The 21,171-nt window shown below is 39.1% G+C and overlaps 1 protein-coding gene across 3 annotated transcripts in view; it reads right to left on the bottom strand.

The window, feature by feature from the left end:
• Nucleotides 1-18,961, bottom strand: part of FNIP1 (folliculin interacting protein 1) — a 151,133-nt gene extending 132,172 nt beyond the window's left edge. For all 3 annotated transcript variants that reach the window (XM_044228237.1, XM_044228255.1, XM_044228245.1), the window contains exon 1: nt 18,781-18,961. In XM_044228237.1, the coding sequence (XP_044084172.1) occupies nt 18,781-18,872 (92 nt within the window). In that variant the 5' untranslated portion in view covers nt 18,873-18,961. The remainder of the gene's footprint in view (nt 1-18,780) is intronic.
• Nucleotides 18,962-21,171: the final 2,210 nt, after the last annotated feature.

Raw genomic sequence — 21,171 nt, 5'->3', positions numbered from 1 at the left:
ATAACAACCAACACTACCAAAATATAAATAATCATAAGAGAATATTATAAAAAGCAATATGCCAAACAACAGGACAACCTAGAAGAAATGGATAAATTCTAGCAACATATAAGCAATATATAAACATATAAACATATAAACCAAAACTGAAAAAGGAAACAGAAAATGTGAACAGACTAATGACCAGGAAACAAATGAGTCAGTAAAATAGAAAGTCCCAAAAAACAGAAGTTCAGGACCAAATGGCGATAAGAAAGAGTTAATACCTATTCTTCTTAAACTATTCCAAAATATAAAAGAGGAAGAAAAACTTCCAAATCCATTCAATGAGGTCAGAATTACCCTGATACCAAAACCAGATAAAGACATCACCAAAAAAGACAACTACAGGCTAATATCCCTGAAGAACATGGATACAAAAATTCTCAATAAAATACTAGCAAACCAAATTCAACAATACATTTAAAAAATCACCACAATCAGGGGGATTTATTTCTGGGTTGCAAGGGTGGTTCAGTATTTGCACATCAATTGGTGCGATATATCACAGCAACAGCAGAAAGAATAAAAACCACGTGATCATTTTAACAGATGCAGAAAAAGCATTAGACAAAGTACAACATCCATTCATGATAAAAACCCTCAATAAAATAGGTTTAGAGAGAACATACCTCAACATAATAAAGGCCATGTACGAAAAGCCCACAGCTAATATCATCCTTAATGCAGAAAAACTGAGCGCTTTTCCTCAAGGTCAGGAACAAGATAAGGATGTCCACTCTCACCACTTTTATTTAACACAGTACTCATAGTCCTAGCTACACCAATCAGACAACAAAAAGAAAAGTAATCCAGGGGCACCTGGATGGCTCAGTGGGTTAAGCCGCTGCCTTCGGCTCAGGTCATGATCTCAGGGTCCTGGGATCGAGTCCCGCATCGGGCTCTCTGCTCAGCGGGGAGCCTGCTTCCCTCTCTCTCTCTCTGCCTGCCTCTCTGTCTACTGTGATCTCTCTCTGTCAAAAAAAAAAAAAAAGTAATCCAAATTGTTAAGGAAGAAGTAAAACTTATGCTATCTGCAGATGACATGATACTATATATAGGAAACCCTAAAAACACTCCACCAAAAACTGCTAGAACTGATAAAGGAATTCAGTCAAGTCACAGTATATAAAATCAACATACAGAAATCTGTTATATTTCTATTCATCAATAATGAAGCAGCATTAAGAAATATTGGGAAAATAATCCCATTTACAATTGCACTCGAAATACGATAATAATAATAAACCTAGTAATAAACCTAGTAATAAACCTAACTAAAGAGGTGAAAGACCTGTACTATAAAAACTGTAAAAAACTGATGAAAGAAATCCAAGATGACACAAAGAAATGGAAAGACCTTCCATGCTCATGGCCTGAAAGAACAAATATTGTTAAAATGTCTATATTACCCAAAGCAATCTATAGATTTAATGCAATCCCTATAAAAATACCAATAGCATTTTTCACAGACCTAGAACAAACAATCCTAAAATTTGGAACCACAGAAGACCACAAATAGCTACCGCATTCTTGAAAAAGAAAAGCAAAGCTGGAAGCATCGTAATTCCAGATCTCAAGTTATATTATAAAGTGGTAATAATCAAAACAATATGGTACTGGCATAGAAACAGACTCATCCATCAATGGAACAGAATAGAGCCCAGAAATAAATCCATGATTATACAATTAATCTTGAACAAAACAGGAAACAATGTACAGTGGGAAAAAGACAGTCTCTTCAACAAATGGTGTTGGGAAAACTGGACGGCAACATGCAAAAATGAAACTGGACACTTTCTTACCTCATACACAAAAAATAAACTCAAAATGGATTAAAGACCTAAATGGGAGACCTGAAACCATAAAAGTCCTAGAAGAGAATGCAGGCAACATATTCTTTGACATCAGTCTTACCAACTTCTTTCTAGATATGTCTCCTGAGACAAGGGAAAGAAAAGCGAAAATAAACCATTGTGATTACATCAAAATAAAAATCTTCTGCACAGTGAAGTAAACGATCAACAAAACTAAAAGACAACCTACAGAATGGGAGAAGATACATGTAAATGACAAATCCAATGAAAGTTTAACATTCAAAATATACAAAGAACTTACAAAACTCAACACCCCAAAGATGTATAATCCAACTTAAAAATGGGCAAAACAGGGGCGCCTGGGTGGCTCAGCAGGATAAACCTCTGTCTTTGGCAAGGGTCATGATCTCAGGGTCCTGGGATCAAGCCCCGCATCCGGCTCTCTGCTCGGCAGGGAGCCTGCTTCCTCTTCTCTCTGCCTGCCTCTCTCTCTGCCTACTTGTGATCTCTCTCTCTCTCTCTCTCTCTCTGTGTCAATAAATTTAAAAAAAAAAATGGGCAAAACATATGAATAGGTATTTTTCCAAAAAAGGCATCTGATGGCCAACAGACACATGAAAAGATGCTCAACATCAGTTACCATCAGAGAAATACAAATCAAAGTCACAATGAGATACCTCCTCACACCTGTCAGAATGACTAAAATCAACAGTACAAAAAACAAAAGGTATTGGCTGGGATGTGGAGATTTAAAGGGGAACCCTTTTGCACTACTGGTGTGAACTGAAATTGATGCAGCCACTCAGGAACAGTACAGAGGTCCCTCAAAAAGTTAAAAATATCGGGCTCTCTTCTCAACGGGGAGCCTGCTTCCTCCTCTCTCTCTCTCTGCCTGCCTCTCTGCCTACTTGTGATCTCTCTCTGTCAAATAAATAAATAAAATCTTAAAAAAAAAAAAAAAGCTAAAAATAGAGAGGCACCTGGGTGACTTAGTCAGTTAAGCATCCAATTCTTGATTTCAGCTCAGGTCATGATCTTAGGGTGTAAGAGCCCCATGTTGGGCTCTGTACTGGGCACACAGCACTTAAGATTCTCTCTTCCCCCCTTTAATTCTCCCCCTAACCTCACTCACGCTTTCTCTCTTTCTAAAATAAAAATTAAAAAACAAAAACAGAACTACCTTGTGATCCAGAATTGCACTACTGGGTATTTACCCAAAGAATGCAAAAACCTCATTCAAAGAGATATAGGTACCCCTACGTTTATAACAGCATTACTTACAATAGTCAAGATATGGAAGCAGCCCAAGTGCCCACTGATAAATTAATGGATAAAGATGTAGTGTATATATAAACAATGGAATTATCACTCAGCCATAAAAAAGAATGAAATCTAGCCATTTGCAACAACGTGGATGGAGCTAGAGGGCATAATGCTAAGCAAAATAAGTCAAAGACAAATACCATATGATTTCACTCACGTGGAATTTCAGGAAACAAAACAAAGGGGGAGAAAATGAGAGAGCCAAAACAAGAAACCGTTTCTTATAGAGAACACAGAAAACAAACTGACAGCTACCAGAGGGGAGGGGCTTGGTGGGATGGGTTAAACAGGTGATGGGGATTAAGGAGTGTACCTGCCATGAACACAGGGTGACATATGGAACTGTTAAATTACTATGTGTACACATGAAACTATTAACACTTTATGTTAACTAACTGGAATTAAAAACTTAGACTGCTGAAAACCATGTGACCAGAAAATTATTTCAAGAATAATAGGATTTTTTTTGCCTTGAAGATTAAAAAAAAGCTTTATTGAAGTATAACTGATGTATACTAAACTGTACCTATTTAAAGTATGAAATCTGGTAGGTTTTGATTTATATACATATAACTGTGAAATCATCACCACAATCAGGCCCAAATGTTTCCTCATTTCCATTTATAATCCTTCTCTCTCTCCCCCTCCCTCCCCACTTCACACTCACCCCACACCCCATTCCCAGGCAGCTGTTCTGCTTCTTGTCACTTAGGACTAGTTTCCATTTTCTCAAATTTCATATAAGTGGTATTTTACATATACATAAAAAAGATAAAAGAACTTTAGAATATTTTAATTCTACTTCATTCTCTCCACCTCAACCAAAAAACCCTTCACTCATGGCACTATTTTCCAGTCTTTCAGCTCTATGTTTGACATGTTTGTTGTTTTTATACAGCCAATAACTGTGCAGATTTACCCAGGTATGCCATTTTATGTTGCTGTTCATTTCTTACTCCATATATTCTTGTATTGAAAACATTCTTCTATTAGTGATATTCTCTCACTTTTTTTTTTGTCTACAGAATGTATGTATTTTGCCTTCAATCTCAAACAAGTTTTACTAGGTATCGGTTTTTTTTTTTTTTTTAAAGATTTTATTTATTTATTTGACAGAGACAGATCACAAGCAAGCAGAGAGGCAGGCAGAGAGAGAGAGGGGGAAGCAGGCTCCCCGCTGAGCAGAGAGCCCGATGCGGGACTCGATCCCAGGACCCTGAGATCATGACCTGAGCCGAAGGCAGCGGCTTAACCCACTGAGCCACCCAGGCGCCCCTAGGTATCGGTTTTATGTTGGAAGTTATTCTGCCTCACAGCACCACAAAGATGTATCATTGGGTTCTATGGAAAACAGTATAGCAGTTCTTTAAATTTTTAAACATGGAGTTACCATATGACCCAACAACTCCACTCCTAACAAATACCCAAGAAGAATAAAAACGTGTTCACACAAAAACTTACACACAGAAGTTCACAGGAACATTACTCTTAACAGCCAGCTAAAAAGTGGAAACAAACCAAATACCCATTAACTGATGAACAGATAAGCTGTGGTACATCCATACAATGAAATATTATTCATCAATAAAAGGGAATTATTCATGCTGTAACATGGATGAACTTTGAAAACATAATGCTAAGTGAAAGAAGACAGTCACAAGAGACCATATACTATATGATTCCATTTATTTATTTATTTATTTATTTAAGATTTTATTTATTTATTTGACAGACAGAGATCACAAGTAGGCAGAGAGGCAGGCAGAGAGAGAGGAGGAAAGCAGGCTCCCTGCTGAGCAGAGAGCCCGATGTGAGGCTCGATCCCAGGACCCCGAGATCATGACCTGAGCCGAAGGCAGAGGCCCAACCCACTGAGCCACCCAGGCGCCCCTATATAATTCCATTTAAATGAAATGTCCAGAAGAGGCAAATCTATAGAAACAAAAAGTATATTAATGGTTGTCTAAGGCTGGGAGAGGGTGGCTTGGTGGTAGAGGGTGAGGTAACTGAGAGTTACTCTAATGGTACAGGGTTTCTTTTTGGATGATGATAATGTTCTAAAACTGACTGTGGTGTTGGTCATGAAACTTTGTGAAAAAACTAACAAGAACTGAATTTTATACTTTAAATGGCTGAATTGTATGGTATGTGAATTTTATATCAGTGAAGCTATTACATTAAAAAAAAAAATATGGGGCACCTGGGTGGCTCAGTGGCTTAAGCCTCTGCCTTCAGCTCAGGTCATGATCTCAGGGTCCTGGGATTGAGCTCACATTGATCTCCCTGCTTAGGGAGACTGCTTCTCCGCCCCGCCCCCACCCCCCCCACCCCCCCCCCCCCCGCCTGCCTCTCTGCCTACTTGTGATCTCTCTCTGTCAAATAAATAAATAAAATCTTTTAAAAAAAGAAAAGAAAAGAAATTCAATAACCTTTTTTTTTTTTTTAAGATTTTATTTGACAAGAGAAAGAGAGATCACAAGTGGTAGGCAGAGGGAGTGGGAGAAGTAGACTCCCCACTGAGCAGGGAGGCCAATGCAGGGTTCAATCCCAGGATCCTGAGATCATGACTTGAGCCAAAGGTAGCTGCTTAACCAACTGAGCCACCCAGGCACCTCTCTTTTTCACTAACTTTAAATAATTTTATTATCATGTACCTTCATGTAATTTTCTTCATGTTTCTCATGCTTAGATTTGTTCAAATTCTTGAATGTTTGTGTTTGTTTATCCTTTTAATCAAATCTGAAAAAGTTTCTGACCATTATTTTTTCAAAGATCCTCCCCCCATTTCCTTATCAGACTTCATTTACATATCTCTTAGGTTACTTGACTTTGTCCCACAGTTCAATCATGTTTTTTTATTCTGGAAGTAAAACTGACATGCAATATTAGTTTCCTGTGCACAACACAGTAACTTCACATTTGTACACACTGCAAGCTGACTGCCACCGTAAATTGTTACCATCTGTCACCATACAAAGTGAATATATTATTACTGGTTTTATTTCCCACACTGTACATAACATACCCATTACTTATTTCCCAACGGGAAGTTTATACCTCTTGACTCTCTTCACACATTTTGCCGGGCCCTCCCAACCCCTTTCCCTTGCAACCACCACTCTGTTCGCTGTATCTATGAGTCTGAGTTTGGTTTGGTTTGGTTCATGTTTGTTTTTAGATTCCACTTACAAATGAAACCATGCAGTATTTGTCTTTCCCTATCTGACTTATTTCACTTAGCAGTATACCCTCCAGGTCCATCAGTGTTCCTACTAATAGCAAGACTGCATTATTTTTTATGGCTAAATAGTCCACTGGACATGAATATGCATGTGCATGCCACACATGCACGCACACACACATACCCATTTCTTTATCTATTCATCTACTGATAGACACTACTTAAGTTGTTTCCACACCTTCACTATTACAAATAATGCTGCAAATTTTAAACAGGGGTGCACAAATATTTTCAAATTATTTTTATTTTCTTCAGATACCCAGAAATGAAACTGCTGGATCTACTGGCAGCTCTGTTTTTAATCTTTTGAGAAACCTCCATACTGTTTTTCTTAGTGGTTGTACCAATTTATATTCCCACCAACAATGTACAAGGCTTCCCTTTTCTCCACATCCTCACCAACACTGGTTTGGTATAACAGTGATGCTACTTCATTAAACAAGTTTGGAAGCATTCCCTCCACTTCAATGTTTTTGGAATCATTTGAGAAGAATAGATGTTAAAACTTAAAATGATGGGTAGAATTCAACAATGAAAGCATCTGTTCCCAGACTTTTGTCTGTTGGGAGGTTTTTGATAACTGACTCAATGTCCTTACTAGTTTATTCAGATTTTCTATTTCTTCTTGAATCAGTCTTAGAATATTGTACACTTTTTTAGGAATTTATCCACTTGTAGGTTGTTCAATTTATTGGTATATAACTGTTCATAGTAGTCTTTTGTGATTTTTTACAGTTATCAGTTGTAACTTCTTTCATTTCTGATTTATTCATGTGAGCCCTCTCTTTTTCTTAGTTAGTCTAGCTAAAGGTTTCTTCTCATTTTTATCTTTCCAAAGAACCAGCTCTTAGTATCACTGATTTTTTTTTTTTGTCTTTTTGCATCTATTTCACTGATTTCCACTCAGATCTATATTATTTCCTTCCTTCCACTAACCTGGGTATCCCCTGTTCTTTTTTCCCTACTTTATTTAGGCATAAAGTTAGATTGTTTATGAAATTTTTCATGTTTCTTGAGGTAGGCCTATATTACTATGAACTTCCCTTCTATAACCACTTTTGCTGCATCCCAAACATTTTGGTATGACCTATATGTGGTTATGTCACATTTCTGTTTTCATTTGTTTCTAGATATACTTTTATTTCTTCCTTGATGTCCTCAATGACCAACTGGCTGTTCAGTGTCATGTTCTCTAACCTCCACAATTTTGTGGTTTTTCCATTTTTCTTCTTATAATTGATTTCTGGTTTTATATCACTATGGTTGAAAAAATGATATGTTTTCGATCTTCTTGAACTTACTGAAAGGTGTTTTGTGACATATTGTAATCTATCCTGGATAATGTTTCGTGTAGACTTGAGAAGAACATGTATTCTGCTAACTTTTGGATGACATGCTCTCTAAATATCTATATATATTATATATAGATATAGATATGTATATATGTATACATATATATTAAGTCCATCTGTCTAAAGTATCATTCAAGACCAATGTTTCCTTACCAATTCTAATCTATCCATTGATAAGAGTGGGGTATTAACATCCCCTACTGTTAATGTGCTGTTAAATTCTCTCATTAGGTCTCTCAATATTTGCTTTATATATCTTAGTGCTTCTAAGCTGAGTGCATATATATTATAAATGCTCTATCTTCTTCATAAATTGACCACTTTATTGTGTATTGCCCTTCTCCATCTTTCATTACATTCTTGTTTCAAAGTCCATTTTGTGTCTGATAGGAGTACAGCTACACCAACTTTCTTTTCATTTCCATTTGCATGGAGTATCTTTTTCCAACCCTCTACTCTCAGTCTGTGCATGTCCTTATTCTGAAGTGAGTCTCTTATAGCCAGCATACAGGTTAAGTCTTTTTTTTAATCCATTCAGCCACTCTATGTGTTCTGAATGGAGAATCAGTTCATTTACTTTAAAAAAATTACTGATAGGTGTGTGCTTATTGCCATTTTATTCATTGTTTTCTGGTTGGTTTTGTAGTTCCTCTCTGTTCCTTTCTTTTTTTCTTCACTTGTGTTAACATTCTTCATATAACTTTCTCAGTATCATGTTTAGATTCCTTTTTCATTTTCTTTCATATATTTACTGTAAGTTTTTGCTTTGTGGTTACTATGAAGTTCACATATAACATCCTCTGACTATAAGTCTATTTTAAGTTGACAGCAACTCACACTTGAATATATTCCAAAACTGTACATCTTTATTCACTCCACAATGTTTTATGTTTTTGACACTATAGTTAACATATTTTTACTTTATATATCCCTTAGTAAGTTATTATAGTTTTAGTTTTGTCTCTTGACCTTCATACTAGTTTTTTAAGTGATTAAACCATCACCTTTATTGTATATTTACCTTTTCCAGTTAAGATTTTTATTTTACTATTTTTTTTACCATTAATTAGTGCCATTTACTGTGAGCTTAAAGAAATTCCTTCAATATGTCTTGTAAAGCTGATTTAGTTGTGATGAACTCCATTAGCTTTTGCATAACTGAAAAATTACTACTCTAAAAGATAACCTTTCTAGGTACAGTATTCTTGGTTGCAAATTTTTCCTTTTATTACTTTGAATATATCACACTACTCTCTTATGACCTGGAAAGTTTCTGCTGAAAAATCTGCTAATAGTGTTATGGAGTTTCCCTTGTATATAAAGTGCTGTTTTCTCTTGATGGTTTTAAGTATCTCTTTAACTTTTGACACTTTAATTATAATTAAAATGGTGCATTCTCTTTATCTTATTTGAGATCCTGGTAGATCTCTTTATCTTATTTGGAACTCTCTAGGATTCCTGGACCTGCGTACTTATTTACCTCCCCATACAGAGGAAGTTTTCACCATTATTTTTTCAAATAAATTTTTTGCCCCTTTCTCTCCCTCTCTTTCTAGGACCTTTATAATGACACAAAGGTCCCTTAAGGTATCTTTACTTTTTAAAATTCTTTTTTGCAGCTGTCTGGGTGAGTCTCATTGCTTCGTCTTCCAGTTCACTAATCCAGTCTTCTGCTTCATCCAGTCTGCTGTTGAAATCCTAATATATTTTCCAGTGCAGTTACTGTATTTTTCAACTCTGTGACTTCTATATGCTACTTTCTTATATATCCTACATTTTTTAAAGTTCTCACTGTGTTCATCCATTTCCCTCCTAAATTCAGTAAACATATTTAGAACTATTACTTTGAATCCTTTATCAGGTAGCTTGCTTACCTACATTTCAGTGACGTCTTTTCTTTTCTTTTCTTTTTTTTTTTTTTAAGTAGGCTCCATGCACAGCAATGGAGCCCAGTGAAGTCGTTTTCTGAAGTTCTGTCTTGTTCTTTGATTAGAATATATTTCTCTGTCTAATCATTTTACCTGGTTCTCTCCGTTTATTCTTTGTATTCAGTGTAACAGCTACCTCTCACAGTCTTCCAAGAGTGGCCTTTTGCAGGAAATAACCTGTGGGGCCAAAAACTGCAATCTCCGTCCCACCCAGAAATCAGAACTAGGCATTCAAAGGGCATCCCCCATGTGGACTGAGCAGAACAACCAGCTATGAAGCTGCAGTGTAGGGACTGAGGTACACTTGCCCAGCTGACTATGGCATACAGAGGCAGGGAACTTACCCAATCAACTGTAGTGCAACTGGAGCTCAAAGGTGTATGAGATGCTTGCAGGTTGGCTATAACATGGCACATGGGGGTGGGGTGCACCCACCCATGCTAACAGGTTAAAAAGGAGATTGCCAAAATGGGGCCTACCAAAGCTAGCATGAGCAAGAGAGAATGAGATGACAAAAGTAGTACCTACCAGCAATTCTGTTCCCAGAGAGAGTCCAAACAGGTTCCTGCCTTTCTGGCAGTCCTTTTAAGATTAAAGATTAAACTTTCTCCTTCATATAATAGTCTAGGCACTTTTCAGTATGCTCATTTTTGCTGGGTCCTGGGGCAAGTGGTCTGCACACAAGCCCTTTAAGAGAAGGGTTCTCCTTCTCCATTCCTTATAATTCGTTCTTCAGTTCTCCTAGACATAATCCCCACTGGTCTTACATTTTGGGGGCTTGTTTCGATGGTGCAGAATCCAAGGGCTGGCACAAGGGAAAGATCCCTACTCGGGGAAAAGATTGCTCCTCCTTGCTCCTCAAGGAAAAGATTTTTAAGATCCCTCCTGATTTGGGGTCACCGTACAGAGGATGCAGTTTTTGGCAAGAGTGTAGCCCTGCCTCTCCTCATCTTGGCATGGTCCTTTTATCCTTTGCTGTGGAGGCACTGTTCATGTAGTTTTCAGATCTTTTTCAGAGGAAATTATTCCAAATGTAGCTGGAGATGTGTTGTGTCCATGAGAGGAGGCGAGTTCAGGATCTTCCTATACCTCTATCTTAAACTGTCACTTTGAGGTACAAGTTTTATAAACTGAAGCTGTATTTTTCAGTTACCTGTTTTCTTTCAATAAACATGGCTCTGAAAAACAAATCTAATACTACCACTTAGAAAAAGAAAAACAAACATATTAACAATAAAATATATTTGCATTTCTTACTGGAAAGTTAGACTCTTAAGGACCAAACACTGCTACCAAAGAGGATTAATATGTAATTACTTACAATTCTCAGCTTCCCACATTAATAAGAAAGATATGATCCCACAGGATTCTCTGTAAAGAATACTAAAACTTTCAGGGCACCTAGGTGGCTCAGTCGGTTAAAGATCTGCCTTCAGCTCATGATCCCAGGGTCCTGGGACTGAGCCCCACATGGAGCTTCTTGCTCAGCAGGGAGCCTGCTTCTCCCTCTCCCTGCCACCTGCCTGCTTGTGCTCTGACAAATAAATAAATAAAAGCTTAAAGCTTTATTAAAAGCTTACCATTTCTAATACAGCATTAAAAGATACAATTTATGGAAAGGTATTTTTTTAAGTAACAAAAAACCTTGTAAATGCAGCAAATCTTTAAAAACAACATTGATAAAGCAAAATTTCTGAAATACAATTCTTACAAATATTGACAATAGTAAAAAACCAGCTTAAGAACTTCAGAAGCTTGGGGCCCCTGGGTGGTCCAGTTGGTTAAGCATCTGACTTGATTTCAGTACAAGTCACGATCTCAGGGTCGGTTGACTGAGACCCACAATGGGCTCTAGGCTCAACCTGGAGTGTGGCTGGGACTGTCTCTCCCTGGCTGCCTCTGCCCCTCTCCCAACCTGCACTTAGCGCTTTCTCCCTCTCACTCACTCTCAAAGTAAACAGATAAAATCTTTAAGAAAGAAAAGAACTTCAGGGGCACGTAGGTGGCTCAGACAGTTAAGGGTCTGCCTTGAGCTCAGGTCATGATCCTAGGGTCCTGGGATCAAGCCAAATGGAGGGTTCCTAGCTCAGTGGGAAACCTGTTTCTCCCTATTCCTCTGCCTGCTGCTCCCCCACTTGTGCATGCTCTCGCTCAAATAAATAAATCTTAAAAAAAAAAAAAAAAAAAACTTCAGAAGCTTGCTTAAAATGTGACATAAAATCAGATACTGAAAGTGAAAAAATAACACAGTACTACAGACTTTCTCCTAGAAAAAAAAGCTGTAGCAGTGAAGCCATTTCTCACCTCTCATTTACTCCACATCTATCTTCATCTATCTCACTTTCTCCCCCAAACATGCCCATCTCAAAAAAAAAAAAGGGTCACCAGTTATCTCCAACTCCACAGATCAATAGATACTTTTTTTCTGTTTGTCATCTCATAAGACCTGTCAGCAATCAGCATACAGAAAACAGTACATCACATTATCATTTTTTAAACACTTTCCCTTTGGAGCTGTCCTAACACCACACAACCCTGGCTTTCCCAATGTTTCTCTTGCCATTTTCTTCTCTGTAGACTTTCCTCTCCTACACCTGTACATTTTAAATTTCCTCAGAGCAAAGACCTGCTCTTTCCAATACTCTAGCTACACCTTTACCTAGATGATCTCATCCATTCCCTTAGTCTTAATAGTGACCATACTCTATCTCCAGTCCCAATTCTGTGAATCAACCTCTGGTGTGAACTCCACATTTACTTTATTACTGTCAACAGGACATCTCTAAGCAGGTATCTCTCTCTAGCAAGTAAAACTAAAACAAATGTCCAAAAGAGAACTTTTGACTCTCTCCCTCTGCCCTTGAAATTATTTCATACATCCATTCTATAAATATTTACTGAGCATATGTTCAGGCACTGTGCTGTATACTGGCACAACAATGTGTACTTGGGTAAGACAGATGGTAAGTTATAAAATAAGCTATGAAGAGTACAAAATGTGTGTGATAAAGAATAGAGAAGAAGGCTGCTACTTGTGATAGGCTAGTCAAGTCATACTTCCACAGTCTTATATTCTCTCCCTCAGAAAATCGCATCTATTTAGGGTTTCCAGTCAAAAACCTAGGTATCTGTTCCCCATAAACAATCCAAGAGGTCAATCTACTGGGTTCTAACTTCAAAATCTACCTTGAAGTTGACGAGAACTCAAGCAAACAAAGAAGAGAGATATGGACAAATAATGACAACTGCAACAGATGTCACAGAAGGAAATACAAAACTATGGAAGAAAATATCAGTGTAACCTAACTCACTCTGGGGGAAATAAGAAAAGGTTTCCTGGAGGAAGGATACCTAGGTTAACTCCAGATGATCACTACAAAAAGCCAAACAAAAAAAGAACAGAAGACTATGCCAAGAAGAGGGAACAGCACAGCATGGAACATCACTGAATCTAAAACATGTTCAGGGTGATAAAATCCTAGAACAGGGAGAAGGGATTAATAAAAGGCCAAAAGAAAGCACAAGTTACCAAAGATTAAAGAGATCATGCCACAAGGGCACAGAAATCAACTTTAAAAGTCTCCTACTGGCCAAATATGGGACAATTTGACTATAATAGATTAAAACACAAGCTTGTGATGATACCAAAAAATGACAAAGTGAAAACCTTCACTAAACAACTCATTATAAATTATTCTGACACATTACAAAGGGAAACTATCAAACTTATATGCTACCTTTCCTGTACAGGTGGTAAGAGAAATTTCACCAAAACAGGTGGTAAGAGAAATTTCTTCTAGGAAATAAATGCAGGAGGAATTAACAATCAGGGTATCACCATTTTATAACCCCTGATAAGATAATGGATTCAGAAAATAATGAACAAAAGATGCTAAAACAATTAGGGAAAGGGGAATCTTAAAATGTAAGAACAAGGTTGACAACAACTATTCACCAAACTTAGCATCACTAAAGGGAGAACAACCAGACACCATGTAACTCTAATGGGTAGGAAATTCACAACAAACATCTATGAGATATTTTTATTTAAAAAAAAAAAAAGGAACCTGAATCTAATAAAATATCTACCAGCTTTCTAGATAGAGTAAGTTATAGCAGTGGTTCTCAAACTTGAGCATCAGAATAACCTAAAGGAGGCTTATTAAAACACAGAATGCTGGGAAGCACTGAATTAGAGTAAACCATAAGGAAGCAAAGAGCCATATAAAGAATGTGGGAAACCTTACAAGAAAAATAATCCAGTTTCAATAAGAAATCATATTTTAAAAGGTGGGGGAGGCTGTTCTAGAAAAAATTACTTAAGCAACATAACTGCAAATGTAATATGCAGACTCTAAAGATTCTTGAATTAACAGGGGCACCTGTGGATAGCTGACGGGGTTAAGCATCTGAGTCTTGATTTCAACTCAGGTCATATCTCAGGGTCATGAGATGGAGACCCTATAGGGCTCCATGCCGGGCATGGAGCCTGCTTAAGATTCTCTCTCTCCCTCTGCTCCTTTCCCCTTCCTTCCTCCCCGACCTCCCTCTCCACCCCCCCCAAAAAAAGATTCTAAGTCAAACAAATGCACTATAAAAAGACATCTTGAAACAACTGAGAAAATATTAATATAATCTAAGAATAGATCATATTAAGGGAATTTTTATTAAGCATAATAATAGAATGATGGCTCGGTTTTTAAAAACCTTACGTTAATTAGGGGGAAAAAAATCAAGGCTACAGACTGCAAAAGTCACACAATTTTGGGCCTAAACTGAATGGTTTTACACATAAGCATAGAATCATCATATTTACAACTTCTGGTTCCTGAATGTCATGTGCTAAGCACTGCATTAAGTACTTAACATTACTTATCTCTTTGAATCCTTAAAATAACTCTGTAATGCAGATATTAAATTCTATACCATTTTGCAGGCTGATCATAATCAGAATTTGCATTCTTTATTTTTTTTTAAAGATTTTATTTGTTTATTGGACAGAGATCACAAGTAGAGAGGCAGGCAGAGAGAGAGAGAGAGGGAAGCAGGCTCCCTGCTGAGCAGAGAGCCCGATGCGGGACTCGATCCCAGGACCCTGAGATCACGACCTGAGCCGAAGGCTTAACCCACTGAGCCACCCAGGCACCCCAGAATTTGCATTCTTTAAAGGATAAAGTGTTGAGAATACTTTGGAGCATGACAAGAGTGATGGAAAAAAGAACAATTAAGAGATTGTTACAACAATATAAGAATTTCTGGTAAAAGCAAATACTCATGCATTACGAATAGAACAAAAATACAGCAATTTTTTAACAAAACATGAACTATGTCCTACAGACATTTAATTCTGAAACAAACTTCTTCACCAAATTGGACATTTTTCAAAGAATTTTATTTTTGAAGCAATCATTTTATATGTACCTTTTATATGTATTTACTGGACTTACAGTTAATTCTTGCTTTCACTACAAAGTGGCCTGACGGAAAAAACGTCAAACAATATGTTCTCCTAGAAAACACCTTCCTTCCCAAATGCTCAAAAATATGAAAGCAAGTTACTGTTTTAATTCTATAAATTACTGAAATAACATCCCTGTGATATCCTTCACACGCCTGTCAGCTCAAGAAGCTTAGATAAGACAAACACACAGAAATCAATACAGTAATGATTTTTTTTAAAAGGGAAAACTGAAGGGAAAGGAGTGAACACAGACCACCTTTTCCAATGGGGTGACCATGAAAGACTATTTCAAGGCTAAATCTTCATTCATATCAAAAGTCTCTCCTATCTCAGAGCCCTACTGTGACTTATTACCACTGGGCCTTGTATGTTGCTAACTCTAGGAACAGACTCTTGGATGCTCAGCTATCAGTTAATTGCCAAAGGCTGTGTCCAAGTCAGATTCAACAACTTAAACTAAGTATACCAAAACAAAACCAAAAAAAGTTTCTAGAAAGGAAAGCATGATATACTGGAATGAAATTTTAATCTACTCTAAAACCTGAGTTACATCATTTGTTATTAGGGAAATGCAAATTAAAACCACAATAAGGGGTGTGCCTGGGTAGCTCAGTGGGTTAAGCAATGGACTCTTGGTTTCGGCTTGGGTCCAGATCTTGGGTGTCATGAGATCAAGCCCCATATTGGGCTCTGCACTCAGGAAGGAATCTGCCTGGGATTCTCTCTCCCTCTCCGTCTGCCCATCCCAGCTTGTGCATGTTCTTTCCCTCTAAAATAAATAAATAAATCTTAAAAACACACACACAAGATCAACAAGATTGTACAACATCCACGAGAATGGCTATAATCAAGAAATCTCAAAAATGGTCAACGTGGTAAACATTAGGTGTTTTTCACAATACAAAAAAATCTTAATTAAAAATATAGACTAACGGATACCAGGTATTGAGGAGGACATGTAACAATCATAACCTTCACACACTGCTCATGATACAACTACAGAAAAGTTGGGCAATTTTTTTGGAAGTAAATACTTTGTATATGACCCAGTAATCCCACTCCTCGGTCACCATCCAAGAGAAATGAAAGCATATATCTGCATAAAGATCTGCATACAAATGTTCACAGCAGCATTGTTCTTCACAGCCCAAATCTGAGAACAACCCAAAGGTCTGCCAATTGGTAGTAAATGGTTAAAGAAACTGTAGTATACCCATACAATGGAATACTACTCAGCAATAAAACTGAAGAAACTGGTAAGTGCAACTGAAATAAATCTCCAAAATCATCACTATGAGTTAAAATAAGCCAGACAGAAAAGACTATAAACATGATCACATTTATAGGAAATTCTAGAAAAGTCAAAACTTCACTCATTAGAGCAGATCACTGGCTGCCCTGAATGAGGATGGGTTAAGAACTGACTACAGAGGGTCATGAGGGAACTTCTGGGGGGATGGAAGTGTTCTAAAACTTCACTGGGGTGGTGTACGAAACTGTAAACATGTAACAAAATTCAAAGAACTGTGCACTTAGAATGGCTTAATTTTACTGTATGTTAATTATAGCTCAATGAAGTTGTTTAAAAAAATTACAAGGATGCCTAGGTGGCTCAATTCATTAAACACCTGCCTTCAGCTCGGGTCATGATCCCAGGATCATGATATCCTGTCCTGGACTGGGCTGCTTGTACAGCAGGAAGCCTGCTTCTCCCTCTGCCTGCCACTCCCCCTGCCTGTGTTCTCTCTCTCTCTCTCTCTAAAATAAAATCTTAAAAAAAGAAAAAAATGACCTGGGCTACCTAGATCTTCAAGTTACCATCTGTGTGATGCTAACTAGTTTTCATTTTCTCACACGTACACTTGCACATTTTATTTTTTTAAAGCAATCACTTCTAAATCATACTGCACTTACTGGACTTATACATAATTCTTACTTCCACTGAAAAAAGGATCATATAGTTATCTATACTTTCTCTCTCTCACAAGGTTGTTGTGAAATATCACATGAGATAACTAATAAGAAAGTGCTTAGGCAACTCTAAAGTAGTGTTACACAACTATATAGTAGGCTTTACGTTTTTTAAAAATAGACATGAAAATTTTTTTTCATATGTGTGACTTCAGACCCTTGGAAACTTGAGTACCCTAAAGTCAATCTTTGCCCAAAAATAGAAAGCATAATCAAGTGTCACCTTTTTAATATCCTCAACCTGCTTTGTACTGACTCTTGATTTACTGAATGTCTAGACGCAGTATTATCCAGACTACACTTTCGTTTTTCAAAAGAAAATCAGTAAAGAAGTGTTTTTAAAATTTCATTTGATGAGTATGGCCTGACATTTATTTCCCAGTGGAAAAGACCCAAATCTAGAAAACTGTTTCATTAAACATTTTTCCAAGATGTTCACATCGTGATTTTTCCTCTAAAAGTTAGTTCTTTCCATTTAGTATTACAATTCTACACGTATTACTGAGTGTTTAGTAATGTGACCTCCATTACCAAGAGAGGGTGAATAATTTTAAGGATATGAAAACCTTTTACCAGTATGGTACAGTCATTTCAAACTTCTGCCTGTTGCAATTTTAACAGACTCTCATTTTTTCCTACTACTACTGAACAACTGGGCTCTTTGCTGTCCTACCAGGTTTGAGTGATATGTGACATTTAGCCTAGTTATACTTAACAAGTTTCCACACCGCAGCAAGTATGAAGGCTACGTGAAAGACATAATCTCTACTTCAAACGTGGTTTGGCGAAACCACATGAATTCAATTTTACCTTGAATTCATGATTCTACTCCATTGTCCTACAATTCTAGTTAAGATTTTCTACCAGCAACAGGTACTGCAACCAAAAATTAATAAAGCCTTTACTACCACAAAATATTTCGCTATCGTTTTCAATTTTTAAAGACCCCTTTCTGGTAACAGTTTTAAGAGGATGATTCCAGGGTCAGTTCTAACGCCGTGCTTCCTGATTCGTTCCTACTCCAGTCTAGTCAGTAGTAACCATAACCTCTTAGGTTTCACTTTTCTCCTTCGATAACAATAAGACCGCTCGTTCCGGTAACTGCACACCTCCAATATTAGTTTCCAAGAAACTAGAAAGAACGGCACCTTGCCTACTCGTCCAGCCCTCTACCCTTAGAAGGTTGCACAAAACGGGCAGCTCTCCCCCACAACAGCAAGCAGGCTGGAATGAAGCACCCACAGAGCGACTGGCCTCGGGTAGGAGGGGATAACTTCTGGGCCCCGAGGGCTGCGGCTGAGGTCCAGCCCAGCCCGCTCCCAACTCTACTCGCTGCCTGAAAGGAGTGTGGACCCTACGCTCGGTGGGGAAGGCACAGCCGCGTGTGGCAGCGGGGCAGGACGTAAACAAACCGGCCAGGAGGAGGGGGAAGGGGCAAATGCTGGGATGGGGGTGGTGGGCCGAAGAGGACCTCCCTCCAATCTCCAGCTCAGGTCCGCAGCTGCCCAGCCGTTCCCCACCCGGGCCCAGGTCCCAATCCCGGCGCGGCGCTGCCGCGCGGGCAGGAATGCCAAAGGCCCCTGCACATCTGGAGCCCGGAGCCCACAAGGCCATCGGCTCGGCTCCCCCACACCCCGCAGCGCCCTACCTGAACGCGCAATCTGGGTCCCGCGCGTCCCGACCGGGCGCGCCTAGCCCGCTCCTCTTGCTGAAGAGCTTCTGGAACAGTGTAGGAGCCATGCTGACCACGGCCAAACCAGGGTCGCTCCTTAGGGCGCTCGGTAGGCCCCCGCTCCTAGAGCCGCCCCGCCACCCCCATGAGCGCCTCAGTCATATGACAGAAATTAGTCACTTCAAACGGCCACGGCGCGCGGGGCGGAGCGCGAGGCAAGGCCGGCGTTCATTGGCTGGCAGTGAGCCGCATCACGTGGCGCCGCACAGAGCGGGGAGCTGGGGGTAAGGCGGAGGCGTAGGGCGGAGTTGGCCCCCATAGGCTGACTAGTGGATTCCCTCACGTGGCAGCTCACGGGGCGTGGTGTGCAAGGAAAGGAGGGGAGGGGCGGGGAGAAGAGCTGCCTAGGGAAGAAGAGGGGGAACGCGCTCAGCTCAGGGTTGTTGTGCGTGACGTAGCCTCTCTGAGGCTACGGTGGGGTGGTGCGGGAACAACACCCGGTACTTTGGAATGCAGAAAGCTTCTTCTTCCGGCAGCCACGAAAGAGATGCTTAGAGCTCCAAGGCTGCCGACCCTCGCCCGCCATCCTTTCCTCAGCCTCCGAGGTTTCGCACCTCCGTCGCGCTCCTGGCGGGTCCAGCGGACCCCTGAGCAGAAAAGGCGCGCGACCTAGTCTGGACTTTGGGTGGGGGGGCCATAGGCCTGCCAGTGCAGGGCCGCGAGGGGTGTGGGCTCAGAGTTTGGCGGCGCGCGGCTGGTGGAGAGCCCTGCCCAGACACTCGCCACAGCTTTGACCTCCAGCAGAAAAGGCCTCGGCCAGGATCTTCGGGCGGGCAGCCGCCTTCAGCGTCGCACTACTCTAACGATAGGATTTAAGCTCTATCTGAACGCCTAGGTAGGGAGGGAGAGGGGAATTCCACGGTGGAACTATAAACAAATGGATTCGATATGAGAAAAAGCGCATTACAAAGCGGGGAAGAAAGAACAGTGCTCAAAAATGACCTTACACACTTTTTAAACCCGGGACGCCAAATTTTATCAGGATTCAGATCAAAGTGGTCTTGCAAATTTTCAGCACCATTTATTAAGCCACTCCCCTCCAGAATTGGAGTTTTGTACTGTAGGATAAAATTCTCTGGTAAATATGGATGTCAAGAAATTAACCGGTATGTGGTTTTAAGGATAGATTAAAAAAAAAAAAAAAACTTTTCGAATATTTCATTTAATTAAGCAGACAAATCAATGTATTTTCCTTGAGTGGCTACCAACTTCCACTAATTTGCAGCTAGAGTTTAAACTATAAAATAAGTGGCCATATGTATTTATTTATTTATTTATTTGAGAGGAGAAAGAGTGCACCAGTAGGTAGGAGGGGCAAAGGGAGAGGGAGAAGCAGACTCCCTGCTGAGCTGGGAGCCCAAGGAGGCTTAATCCTAGGACCCTGAGATCAGGACCTGAGCCACCCACATGCCTTAAGAAATTAATTTATTAATTCCACAAATGCTTAAGTGCCCTTGGTCCAGGTACTGGGGATCCAAAGTAAACACAAAGTCAAAGCTAACTTTCTATATAAGGAGATAATAAATAACTAAACAAGGTAATGAGAGCTAAGCAATGAAATGAGGGAGTGGGGAAGGTCTCTGTGAGAAGGTGACATTTGAGGTTCTCAGGTTAAGATTCATTCATAACTTCACTGTACATTGCCCAAGCTCCAAAACTTACTGGGCAATACAGAGTCAAAACAGCAGGAATATGCTCTGTGTAAAGATAATCCTCTGATTCTGACACCAAACAAGGAAAGATTTTTAATAAGGCAAAATGAATTATGTATACAGTTGACCTTTGGATAAGGTGGGGGCAAGGAGCCCCAACCCCTGCAACTCAAAAATCCAAGTATAACTTAGACTCCCCCAAAATTTAACTACTTAAAGCCTAAAGTTGACCAGAAGCCTTATTGATAACAGTTAACACAAAGCATGTATTATATAAGCATGTATTACATAATGTATTCTTATGACAAAGTAAGCTAGTGAAAAGAAAATAATAAAATCATAACGGAAATACATTTATAGTACCAAGCTGTAAAAATCTACATATAAGAGAATCTACACAGTTCAAACTATTTCCCACCCACTTACCCCCAAAAGATGTGAACATGGAATAAAATTTTTGTTAACAAAAAATGAAGTCAATGCAATTTTTTAAAGTGAGAATATGCACATCCTATAAATCAATTAATCAACCATTTGGGAATGTTTTATTTTGCCTTTATACTAGCAAGTTACACTAAATGATTTCAAGGGGAAACAATCTCAAACCTGTATATACAGAACCCTTGACACTGAGAACTCATGGCTTGTTCATGGC

This window comes from Neovison vison, chromosome 1, assembly GCF_020171115.1.
Source record: "Neovison vison isolate M4711 chromosome 1, ASM_NN_V1, whole genome shotgun sequence".
In the NCBI taxonomy this organism is placed as follows: domain Eukaryota; kingdom Metazoa; phylum Chordata; class Mammalia; order Carnivora; family Mustelidae; genus Neogale; species Neogale vison.
The sequence above is the reverse complement of the archived record's forward strand: the minus strand, read 5'-3'. Positions and strand labels throughout refer to the sequence as shown.